This window comes from Coenobita brevimanus, chromosome 24, assembly GCF_032717465.1.
Source record: "Coenobita brevimanus isolate Jiangsu-jjx chromosome 24, ASM3271746v2, whole genome shotgun sequence".
Classification (NCBI taxonomy): domain Eukaryota; kingdom Metazoa; phylum Arthropoda; class Malacostraca; order Decapoda; family Coenobitidae; genus Coenobita; species Coenobita brevimanus.
The window spans coordinates 16,671,634-16,685,274 of NC_136977.1; the positions used below are offsets into that span (position 1 = coordinate 16,671,634).

The following is a 13,641-nucleotide window of genomic DNA, read 5'->3' on the forward strand; positions in this document are numbered from 1 at the left end:
GAGGTTTAAAATACTTGATCCAGGTAGGAGTACCTCCTTACCTTACAGGGTTTTCTATCAGGCTGGCTGCAAAGAAAATGAGTTCTATGGGAGGATAACTATTCTACACCACTCATAAACAGTATTTATTTATTTATTTGGTACGAATTTATATGTACTACGAGAGTATATTGGTTTTCAAACGGTAATATAGACATTATAAGCACTGTTTCACTCACTAACTCATCACCATTCCTGACCTTTTTTTGCCACATTACCTGATCATCATTTCTAACTGTTTCTTCCTCTAATGTTTGTCCTCCACATTGTCATCGATTGGGGAATCACTCTAGCCCTGAATTTCGTATCGTGGCATGACATGGCTTTACTATCCAGGTCACTGATAACAGGTGAATTGCTGAGAAAAGGGCATGCAGGGGGGGGGGAGGTCATGCTGGGTAAGGCACTGTCCCTGCCTGGCATCTTGTAGAGGAAGGTGTCCCGTGTATACATGCCAAAAATCACTCACGAAAATTGAAAATTGTGCAAATTAGGGACCTTGCAATGCTGCCGCGTTAATTTACGTCTCTGGGATATGAGTGCACATCATGTAAGGACGTGAATTCACGTCTCCGGGACGGGGCAGGTTAAAATACAGACAAGATCCGTAAAATCCATCCTAGACAATTTACCTACCAACAAAGCTCCAAGCCCAGATGGAATTCTCCAATTGTTTTGAAAAAGTGTTCCCCAGAACTTGCCTCTGTTCTTGCTAAATTATTCAGACTGGGCATATATATATATATATATATATATATATATATACAGTTGACCCTCAAATCAAAGGACTAATAAGGGGAGATGAGTGTCCGTTGCTTGAAAAAGTCCACTGCTTGAAAATGAAGGGAAAAATAGCCTAAAATTCGAAAAACAGCATAAGAAATATGATGGTATCGAAGATGAGGTGCAGTGACATTATTGCGGACTAGTTTACCTCACAATACCCCATTCTCTATGGACCCATTATATTACGCCTTGCTTCATGGTGTACAGTAGAGTCATCATACATGAAATAGGTTATACAAACCTCGTGCAAAATCAGTTTTGCGCTAAAACATGACATATATTTACATGTAAAATAGGGGGTTAGGTTCTAGAGGTCCCATATTCTTCGTTGAAAATATATTTAAAGATAGGTTATTACAAATGTCTGCCATAAGACATCCAAGATGTATGTTTACATTACGATTTCACCTACCTGATATATCAGTGCATTCTAACCTAACCTAACTGACTAGTTTTGCCCCGTAATACTCCCCATAAAAATTTTAACCACCAAGGATTGTCACGAAGTCTCTTGGAAGTCCTCATTACCATTCAAGCAAAAACTTCTGACCTAATGAACATGTGAATAATGGTCACCCAGAATCAAGCATATTTTGCCAAGAATCAGTTTTGGCACACTCATTTAAAAAAGGAAAAAAAAAAAAGTGTGAAACTATTTTTGAGTCATTAGTCATCAACAATATGGGGAAAAAACTGTACTGAAGTTGTCAGCATGGAGTGACTGCGTACTTCTCACTTCTCAGATACACACGAATGCAGTAACTGTGAATAATAAACAAGTCGGCCAAGCAATATAATTTGTGTGACTACAGTATACAGTAATTCACGAGAACTGAACTCACATAATGATTTTACCTAACTACGTCAACAGGTAGTGTCTTCACATACCCTGAAAGCCGAATTTTCTCTACCAAAGATCGTCAGTTAGTAGCAAAGGTCAGGCAAAAAGCTTTTTTTTTTTTCCCCCCCCCACGCGCACCCAAAGCGAAAACATGAATTTTACTGCTCCTTCATCATTAACTCTTTTTTTCCCAACAAAGAAACTATCCACATCGTAAACGCATCCGAGTCATTTTATGTCTGATTGTTTGCATATAAGCTCTCACACCTCATGCCACTTCATCCAACAATTTTACATTTTCCTTTGGAATAAATGCTTTTCTTGTGCTCATTGCACTTTCAGGGTAATTAGCATAACTAAAGTTAGTTTGGAACCACGTGCTCAGAGTTCTGAGAGGAAAGGAGGAACAAGGAAATAAGCAAATAAACGCTTCTCATCACAGCGATGATACATTCATCACTGAAGCAGGCAGTGCCAGGTGGTATGGGACATGGGTCACATGGGTCAGGTACATTACTGTTACAGTAATTTTTTATGTTCAACTACAGTATCATTTATTTTTGTACCTGTAAAGAGAAATGCTGTATGCAGTTAAAAATGACAAACTTTCAAATAACGGACAAGTGACCGGTGTCTGGAGCAATTCTCTGCCAGCAGATATTGTCCGTTGCATCTGAAATCCGTTGATTCGGGGTCTGTAGTATTGAGGGTCGACTGTATGTGTGTATATATATATATATACAGTATATATATATATATATATATATATATATATATATATATATACAGTATATATAAATATACACACACACACCCGCAGCAAACCGATATAATGAACTAATTGGGGGGAGGGGTGGGTCGCTATACCTGAAAGTTCGCTATATCCTAGGGGTTTGGTATTTCCGAGGATTACCAAACTCAGTTTGGAAGGGAAGAGGTTGTGTAGATCAGATATTCATTCTTAGATCTTTAGTGGAAAAGTTTCTAGAGAAGGGAAAGAAGATGTATGCAGCTTTCATGGATTTGGAGAAAGCATATGACAGGGTGGATAGACAAGGATTGTGGAAAGTGTTAAGAATATATGGAGTAGATGGGAAGTTGTTGAATGCTGTGAAGAGTATGTACGATGGTGCGAAGGCTGCAGTGCGTGTGGATGGTGAACTAAGTGAATTTTTATCTTTGAAAGTTGGTTTGAAACAGGGATGTGTCATGTCTCCATGGTTGTTCAATCTGTACATGGATGGGGTAATAAAAGAGGTACAAGGTAGGGTAGTGGATGTTGGAGTGGCCCTGGTGAGAGAGGATAGTGTTTGGAAACTCCCTGTACTGTTGTTTGCAATTGTTGAGTGAAGACGAAGGGGAGCTGCAAGGCTTGGTGGATGAGTTTGAGAGAGTGTGTAAGAAACGGAACCTAAAGGTGAATGAAGGGAAGAGTAAAGTGATGGTCTTTGAGAGAGGTGAAGTTAGTGAATGTACAGCGAGGTTGGATGGTGAGGAATTGGAAAATGTGAGTACGTTTAAGTATTTGGGTAGTGTGATGAGTAAGGATGGAGGTTTGGAGGGTGAAGTGCTTGAAAGGGTACAGCAGGGAAGAAAGGTTGCTGGTTCCTTGAAAGCAGTGATAAGAAACAGGGAAGTGAGCATGGAAGTGAAAAAGTTACTACATGACAGTATTGTGATACCAACTCTAACGTACGGAAGTGAAGCTTGGACATTGTTGGAAGGACACAAGTCAAGAGTGAGAGCAGTGGAAATGAGTTATTTAAGAGGAGCCTGTGGAGTCACATGGAGAGACAGGCTGACGAATGAGGATATAAAGGAACGTTGTGGTGTGGATGTGGATGTGATAGGAAGCGTTATGAGGAACAGACTGAGGTGGTTTGGCCATGTGGAGAGGATGGAGGGTGAAAGACTGACGAAGAGAGTGTATGTGAGTGAGGTGGAGGGGGGAAGAGGGAGGGGGAGGCTGAGGATGAGATGGAGGGATGGGGTGGAGAGGTATATGAGAGAGGGGGGTGTGAGTTGGGAACAGGGCAGTGAAATGGCGGGGGACAGGGCGACTTGGAGGCGATTTGTTTGTGGCCACCCCAAACGGGATTGAGGCGTCTGGCGATAGATAGATAGATAGACTGGGCGAGCCTGGCTGGAAGAATGTTTATGAAGATGAGGTGGAAAGAGGCTTGCAATGCTAGTGTGCGACTTGTTTCTTAGCTGTCCGCTGTGTCTGCCTGACGCGCTAGATAAACACGGTGGACAGCTGCGGCGTGACCCTCGTATCGATTCTCGTAAGTTGGGATTTGGGGGATTTTAAGTGCTCGTTAAACATGTGGTGGTGCAAATTTCAAGACCTCATACAGTATTTGTGAATTCTCGTTAAGCGGTTGCTTGTTAACTGGGACTTGCCTGTATATAGTCATGTGAATATTTTCAGCAAAAAAGAAGAAAGTGAAGAAACATTTAAGCAAAAAATCTTGTGCTGTTCTACTACTGGTACTGTACAAACAATCAGTTACCGTGATGAAAGAGGTAGCACTGGGATCCTGGTACTGTGCTAGGAGGGCCTCTACCGGCAGTTGAATACATTCATGGTCCTTTACTCGGCGATTGACATGTATCAAGAGCTCCATCACCTGCAAAATGAATTAATGGTAAATTATACAATGAATTAAAGTACAATAATGTGTATATACTAAAACAAAACATATTAATATAGCTGACCCTCAATTCTGCGGAATAAAAGGAGGGAAGACCGGTCCATTCCTGCAAAAAGCCTGTTCCTATAAAATATCCATCCATCATACTTTAACAAAAACAGCACCCACTCACCATGAAAGATGTACAAAGGCCATTGGACAGATTGGAGGTGGAATTTGGGAGTCACTCTGAGTCAGAGGAGTTAAGATTATCACCCACAGTGGTACATGAAGCCCTTGTAACACTTGTACTACTTGTACTAGGCTATGTGTTGTCCATGTCATTGGGCGACACTGCATAGGGCATGAAGAAGTTGTGTACTTTTAGCTGCCTGCCACTGTCATGCTGCTCTCAGGTGATGACCTCCCTCAACAACCGTAGATTCCCATAATGTGAACAAGCATCATCCATCTTGCTGTAGTCCACATGGGTGGCATCCACATTGGTGTGCAGTATTGCGAGCTTCAGTTTTTTGTCATGCATTTCTCCCTCCTCCTCTCTGGTGATGTCTCACTGATGAGCTAGACAAGGCGACTGGCAGCACACTAATGGCCACATTGTGGATGCTTTGCAGAGCAGCGTATCCTGTTGCCAAATCGTTCATTAGTCCATAGGGGTGATAGACCTAACGATGTCTGATCAATCCGAATTCCATTTCTTCAGGGTCCACAAAATCGAGGGTCAACTGTATAGAGTACGGGGTATTTTGAGGAGAAAGGTACCAAACTCATGACCTGAACTGTTTTGAACAGCACTGTCTTCCCACAACCTTTCTCTATACAGAGAGATGAATGAAGGTATTTTCCATTGTTTCTATGTACAAGCAGAATGCAGCCCCAAGGTCGCGAAATGAGCATAGTGAAAATCCTGTGTGACTTGGACCTGGGGCTGTACAAGGAAAATGCTTTGATGGGAAAATCTGACAACACTGGCTAACCTATCTATCAATCTCTATCTATTGCCAGATGCCTCAATCTTGTTTGGGGTGGCCACAAACAAATCGCCTCCACGTCCCCCTGTCCCCCGCCATTTCACTGCCACGCACCCAACTCACACCCCCCTCTCTCATATACCTCTCCACCCCATCCCTCCATCTCATCCTCAGCCTCCCCCTCCCTCTTCCTCCCTCCACCTCACTCACATACACTCTCTTTGTCAGTCTTTCACCCTCCATCCTTTCCACATGGCCAAACCACCTCAGTGTGTTCCTCATAACGCTTCCTATCACATCCACATCCACACCACAACGCTCCTTTATATCCTCATTTGTCAGCCTGTCTCTATATGTGACTCCACAGGCTCCTCTTAAATAACTCATTTCCACTGCTCTCCCTCTTGACTTGTGTCCTTCCAACAACGTCCAAGCTTCACTTCCATATGTTAGAGTTGGTATCACAATACTGTCATGTTGTAACTTTTTCACTTCCATGCTCACTTCCCTGTTTCTTATCACTGCTTTCAAAGAACCAGCAACCTTCCTTCCCTGCTGTACCCTTTCAAGCACTTCACCCTCCAAACCTCCATCCTTACTCATCACACTACCCAAGTACTTAAACGTACTCACATTTTCCAATTCCGCACCATCCAACCTCGCTGTACATTCACTGACTTCACCTCTCTCAAAGACCATCACTTTACTCTTCCCTACATTCACCTTTAGATTCCGTTTCTTACACACTCTCCCAAACCTACACTAACTTAATTTAGCCTAACAACCTAACATAACTTAATCTAAAATAACCTTTTGTAAACCTAACCTAGAAATCTAATGTAACTTAACAAATACTTATCAAACTTAATCAAACCTAACCTGGGATTAACTCACTGAGTACGGCCTCTCCTAAAAGCCACTAGAAACCACAAATACTACACCATCATTACTGGTAGAAACCAGCTCAGGTGCAGAATAATGATGTATTTGTGCAAAAAAAATTAAATAAATAAATAAATAAAAAAAATAAAGGGCGATAATGGAAGAAGTGCAGATTTTCATATAGCAGTTATAACAAATGCAATAACCAAGTGTGTGATAACCAAGGGATCACTTGACAGTATACATTAGGAATCTGTAGCAGCAAGAATCAATTAATACTGAATCATCCTATATCAAAGTAATTTTCCCCTATAAGATTCTTGGGAAATAGTGGGGATGGGTTCCGACCCCTCTCCCAACACACTCAACAACAAATTACTCAACCCCTACAGAAAGGCATAAAAACAACATTGGTAATATACATAATCAAAAGCGGCTGAAGTACCGGTATATGCAGTAAAACCTTCTTGAACATTGATAAGTGGTCTGCCAAACTACAGCAATACCGTGAACCACACGACCATTTTCTCTCATATAACTCATAACTTACGGTATGAGGCACTATTCCTAACATACCCATATCCCACACCAAGCCCTCTTCCTCCCATCATCTCCAGACATCACCTTCTGCTCCCCAAACCTCGCCCCCACTACATCATGGAGGGTGGTCAAAACCTTAGGTTCGGATCACCTCCCAATCATCATCACTACCAAAACCAGAATCACCCCAGCTGCTCACAAACACACACACACTAATTATAAGAGAGCCAACTGGGAGGCCTTTGTAACTGAAACAGAACAACATTTCGAAACAATAAACAGTACACCCATCGCAAACATCAACACCGCTGTGCACACTTTCAATACAATCATACAAAACGCTGACAAAAGACACATCCCTAGAGGCAACAGAAAGAGACACAACCCCAACTTCACACCAGAAATTCAAGGCCTCATCAGACAACGGGACACACTGCGACACTCCCCAACACCCCATACACAAGACACCATACAACAAATACGAGAACTCAACACTCAAATAAACAGTAAAATATCAGAACAGCAAACCCTAAACTGGAAAAATTACCTCCAAACACTTGACAATAAAACAAACATCAGCAAACTCTACAAAACACTAAACAGCATTACATTTTCCAACAACACCACCACACAATCACACGCTACCATCACAACAACAGACACCATACCCTCAAACAAACAACAAGAAAACACCTCATCAATCACTTTTCACAAGTCAGCCATCTAACCCCCCATCCGGAAGACTGACGTATCATCCGACGTAAGAGACAGTTCCCCACAGACCCAGACTATGCACCTTTCACTTACAACCAGACGAAGCACATCATTAACAACCTCGAGCACTCATCTGCCTGTGGACCAGACAACATAAGCAACACCTAGGACCACAAGGCATACAAGCACTCACCAACATATCAAACTACAGCTACTCACACAACATAATACCCAACATCTTGAAGCATGGCAATATCATCACTATCCCTAAACCCAACAAAGACCTCACGTTACCCTCCTCACATTGCCCCATCACACTCCTCTGCACCCCCTCTAAAGTCACTGAATGACTGATACTACAACTAGTCACACCTCACATTCCCCTAGCCCAGTCACAACATGGCTTTAGGCCACTACACTCCACAAACACTCTTCTTACAGACCTTACACAGAGAGTTTTCGATGGCATAAATTCAGCTAGGCCACCACACAGAACACTCCTAGTCACACTAGACATTAGCAAAGCTTTTAATGCCATCCCCAGCCACAACCTCACAAACAAAATACTCAACACAAACATGCACAATAACACAAAAAGATGGCTGGCAAACTACTTAGCAGGCAGATGTGCACACGTAACATTTGCCGGTCAGTCTTCTAACATCAGAAACTTCACAAACGGCATCCCCCAAGGATCTGTTTTGTCCCCTACACTCTTTAATCTATACATGCACGACATACTCACACCCCACACACCACAGATACACATAGCTTCCTATGCAGATGATATAACACTTACATGTACACACCAAAACTCAAACACAGCTGCACACATCATTCAACCTTACCTCTACACGAATGGTTCACCACAAACAGGCTCAAAATAGCCCCAGCCAAATCTACAGTTACTCCTCTCACAAACTGGACAGCAGAACACAGTCACATCCCACACCTCACCATAAACAACACTCCACTACCACACACACATACACCCAAAATCCTTGGTGTAACATACAATACATCAATGTCACTCAAACAACACATCACAAACATTAAAAATAAAATAACACCAAAACTCAATGCTTTGAGGTCACTTGCCCCTACAACATTCAGACACAACAAAGAAACCACCACCACAGTATACAAACAATACATACGTTCAGTGATGAATTATGCAAGCCCTGCCTGGGCTTCTAACCTCACCAAAACACACTACAACACTCTACAGTCCATACAGAACAAGGCCCTAAAAATAATCACAGGCTGCACAGCTACTACACCCACAGACCACCTACATCAAGAAACCAAAGTCCTCAAGGTCAAGGATCACCTAGACATGAGAAGCACCCAGTTTCTTGCTGCAGCCTCCACAACCCCACAACATCCACTACAGTACATGGCAGCACATCCACCCACACCAAGGAACATCAAAACAATACCCAGCACACGATACCATACACAAATACTGTCATCTCTCCCCCCTCGCCCACCTCAGACCAGCTTCCAGAAGCATATCCACACTCATATCACTCACCGCTCCATTCAGTCACTTAAAGACAACACACAGCTGCATGCACGGCCTCCTGACATCCACCCTTCTGAATTCTATCTTCCTCGTGAGGACAGGGTCCACCTGGCCAGGCTGAGATGTGGGCACCATCCAGCCCCCTTAAGCTACCAGAAGAGGTTGGATGACTCCGTCGCTGATGCCTGTCCAGGATGCAACACAGCACCCCCTACTATTAAGCACATTATGGAAGACTGCATTGCACACAATCACCTATGCCAACAACACAGCATACACTCATTGAGAGCTCTGTGAGAAAGCCCGGTCTTGGCCATGGCCTTCCTAAGGGACTCGGGGCTGTTTGGCCAGACTGCCTAGGGAACAACTACTACTACTACTACTACCATCAGTTTTTGTCAGTGTGAATACCAAATTCTCATAATTAACCATTCCTTAACATTAATTTTTAAAAAGGATTTTGGTAATGTGTTGAGTAAGGATGGAAGTTATGAGCATGAAGTATAAGAAGACATACAGCAAGGGAGGAAGGTTGCTGGTTCACTGAAAGCAGTGATAAGAAATAGGAAAGTGAATATCTCATGAAAGACTTTGTAGCTTCTTGTAGTGGAGTTTTGTGGATCAGTTATATATATATTAGACTTGTGGACAAGCGGTTGTTATAAGTGAGTAGATTTGTAAGTAGATAATCTTGGTTCCCTTTTGTCATGCAATGACAGGAGAGGTAAAGAATAGTAAGGGACTATTTTTATTTGTCTTGGAATTATTAACAAAGTCTCTCACACACGAGTGAAGTTAAGTAGAGTCCCACGAGCTACCTCCTGTCTCGCTCTCTCTCTCTCTCTTCCATGTTGCTAAGCCCTTCTCCCTACTACCTGCCTGTTCTATGGCTAGCCTCCTTCTGCCCTCTGCTTCCTCAATTCTGGTGAAGCAGGGGTCGTGTCACGTGTGTTACACTGTGGTTGGAAAGTTCTAGAAGCCTGTGTGTGAGTATGTGTGTATGTGTGTGTATGGTCACGATGTGCTGTCGTGTGCCTATAAAGCATTCCTTGAGTTAAGAGTGTGTAAGCATGTTTAGCATTGCTCGATTCTCGCAGACACAATACCTTCTCATCATCTGACTTGCTGCTTCTATCTGTCTCTCTATCTATCTATTTATCTATTATGATTTGTAATTATAATGTGGAGTCCTGACATATGCTCGGCCACGCCGCTGAAGGTCCTCCGACAGCAATCATCACTGACATATGCTAATCTATTAGTATATAATATTGATTATTATATTGTATACTTATAATATTCATAGTAAATTGCAATGCTCTAGTAATATTACAATTTAACCAAGTTGTATACATATTTGAATAAATGCAATGGTTGTTGTATGACATTTTGTAAGATGTGTATGTATAACAGACATACGCATATAATTGTGCAATGGTAATACTGCTAGGTCATACGTTACATATTGAGTTATCCCTTTAGTAATGTCTAATATTTCACCTAACTTGTAAGATGATTCTGGTAATACAGAATTGTGGTATAATTGTATGACTTTACATAATATTGTAGTAATATTGTGGTAATACATAATTGTAACATTTTATGAATTGTTACATAATATTGTGGTAATGCATAATTGTGTTGGCCTTATAATTGTAGTTACATTTTGTTAATGCAACTGTTAAATAATTGTGTTGGCCATATAATTGTAGTTAAAGTTACATAAAAGTTACATCTTGTTAATGGAACTGGTACATAATTGTTACATATTGTTTGTAGTTACATAATTGTAGTCAAAGTTACATAAAAGTTACATCTTGTTAATGCAACAGTTACATAATTGTTACATAATGTTTGTAGTTACATAATTGTAAAGTTACATAAAACTTACATCTTGTTAATGCAACTGTTACATAATTGTTACATATTGTTTGTAGTTACATAATTGTAGTTAAAGTTACATAAAATTTACATCTTGTTAAAGCAACTGTTACATAATTGTTACATATTGTTTGTAGTTACATAATTGTAGTTAAAGTTACATAAAAGTTACATCTTGTTAATGCAACTGTTACATAATTGTTACATATTGTTTGTAGTTACATAATTGTAGTTAAAGTTACATAAAAGTTACATCTTGTTAATGCAACTGTTACATAATTGTTACATATTGTTTGTAGTTACATAACTGTAGCAAGTGTAACATAATGCAATCGTTTGTCGTTACATAATTGTTACATATCGTTTGTAGTTACATAATTGTAATAATTGCAGTCCTGACATTGAATCCGGTCATGCTGCGGTCGATGATATGATGTGCCATGCCACTAGCTTGTGGAGACAACAATTTGCTTTTTTGTTTGTAGTTTATGTGGTATTTTGGCATTTATAGTAACACTTACACTTATTTTCATTTGTTTGTTATGTGATCTTACTCTATTTCGTTTTCTTTCTTTCTTTCTTTTTTTTTTGTATGTATTGATTTTCTAGTTTGTTTTTCTTCGTTTGTCTACGCTTTTTCTGTGTTGTTCATGGCTGCATAATTGCTGGCTAATTTCCTTGGGATCCTTTTTTAAGGTTTAGTTTATATTGCACAGATATTACTGAAAATGATATTACATAGTCCCATATTTTGTTATTTTATATAAAAAATATATCTACACTATATACAGTATTAACTATATACACTGACTTGTTGTTCACTTGTACCTATCGTGGGAAATATATATGTCAGCACTGTGTGGAAATCTTTGTCTTCACGATTGTGTTGAAGATGTTCATTCTTGCTAACGTCATTTGTGTTGGCCATTTTTTTTTTTTTCTGGTTTTCCTTGTAACTTAATTTATCTGTTTCCACAAGGTAGCTTTAATTAATAAATGTTTAATACAGTTCTTTTAATCGCTCACTGAGTAACTGTGATAGTATATTTTCTTTATCACTTTGTAGATGTAATAATGTATAGCTGTAGGTATGAAACATGTATTTTATGTAGGTATAAATGGTAACACTCGTTGGTAGTAATTAATGCTATAATAAATGAATGAATATATACAGTGTAGAATATTTATTGTTGGTGCAAGTATTTAATGATTGAATTATGAAGATAAATGAAGTAGGTATATGTATTTAAGTTGTAACTATACAGCACGTTTTATATGTTTGTGCAGAAGATTTTTGTCTCTCACTGTGTATTGTATAAATGAAGTAACTCACTAATTTTTACCGTGGTGGAAATGGTGTGAGTGGTGTTGCACGTGGTGATAGCGTTGTTCTTCACGGGTTGATTGACGTGTTGTGGGGTGTCAGACACACGGCTTGGCGTCGTCTCAGCACATGTAAGGTGACGTCGACTTCCCACACTGGTAGCTGTGGTGAGTAAACGAGTAGCGATGAGTAACTTGAGTGAAGATGAGTGAGTAAGATGAGTTGTGAATATGGGCTTGGTATTTGCTTTGTTGTCTTGACCTCTTCACTCCTGCGTCAGCAGTGGAGGTTGGGTGGATGTAGCAGACAGAGGAGGGTGAGGTCTGGTGGTTGTGAGTTGTGAGTCGTATCTCACTCTTCGTTTGTTTGTTTTGTTTTTTCTTTCTTGATGTATTCTCGGTCCTTTTTTCTTGTGATTTACTCGTTGTAGGATGAAGACTGCCGCTACTGGTAGGAGCGTGTAGAAGATTATACAGACGCATCGTAGAGTTGTTACTTGTACTGTAGTTGATCGTAGATTGTTGTAGTTCGTTGGTTCGTCGTAGAAATTGCAAGACTGTTTGTATGTTAAACTACTGGCAAGACGTCCTGTGACCTCTTCACCTCTACATCAGCATGATGATCGGGGAGACGGAGAGGGCTGGTTGGAGAGAATACTGTCAGGAGCTGGTTGTGAGTTGTTGGTTGTGAGAGTTTTTTTTTTTTTTTTTTTTTTTTTTTTCCATAATGAAGAATCAATTGTACACTCGTGGGCTTGTATTTTGTAGGAATTAATTGTAGAACTGAAGCTAAACTTGTAGAGTGTCGCCTGCTTTTGTAGAAATTCACTGTTGATTCGAAGACGAGGTCCGTACTTTCGCTGACCACCAAATGTCTTAATGGACTTTGTAACTTCTTTGTAGTGATGTTTTATATATATATTGAACTTGTGGATGAGCGGTTGTTATAAGTGAGTAGATCTGTAAGTAGATAATCTTGGTTCCCTTTTGTCATGCAATGACAGGAGAGGTAAAGAATAGTAAGGGACTATTTTTATTTGTCTTGGAAATACAGTATTAACAAAGTCTCTCACACACGAGTGAAGTTAAGTAGAGTCCCACGAGCTACCTCCTGTCTCGCTCTCTCTCTCTCTCTTCCATGTTGCTAAGCCCTTCTCCCTACTACCTGCCTGTTCTATGGCTAGCCTCCTTCTGCCCTCTGCTTCCTCAATTCTGGTGAAGCAGGGGTCGTGTCACGTGTGTTACACTGTGGTTGGAAAGTTCTAGAAGCCTGTGTGTGAGTATGTGTGTATGTGTGTGTATGGTCACGAGACGCTGTCGTGTGCCTATAAAGCATTCCTTGAGTTAAGTGTGTCAGCATGTTTAGCATTGCTCGATTCTCGCAGACACAATACCTTCTCATCATCTGACTTGCTGCTTCTATCTGTCTCTCTATCTATCTATTTATCTATTTATCTATTATGACTTGTAATTATAATATGGAGT

The 13,641-nt window shown here is 40.5% G+C and overlaps 1 protein-coding gene across 1 annotated transcript in view; it reads right to left on the bottom strand.

The window, feature by feature from the left end:
• The window catches only part of LOC145393503 (proteasome adapter and scaffold protein ECM29), an 835,694-nt gene that overhangs the window by 744,793 nt on the left and 77,260 nt on the right, over positions 1-13,641 (bottom strand). Inside the window, exon 3 of the mRNA XM_080267631.1 lies at positions 4,180-4,296. Coding sequence (XP_080123757.1) covers positions 4,180-4,296 — 117 coding nt within the window. The remainder of the gene's footprint in view (positions 1-4,179; positions 4,297-13,641) is intronic.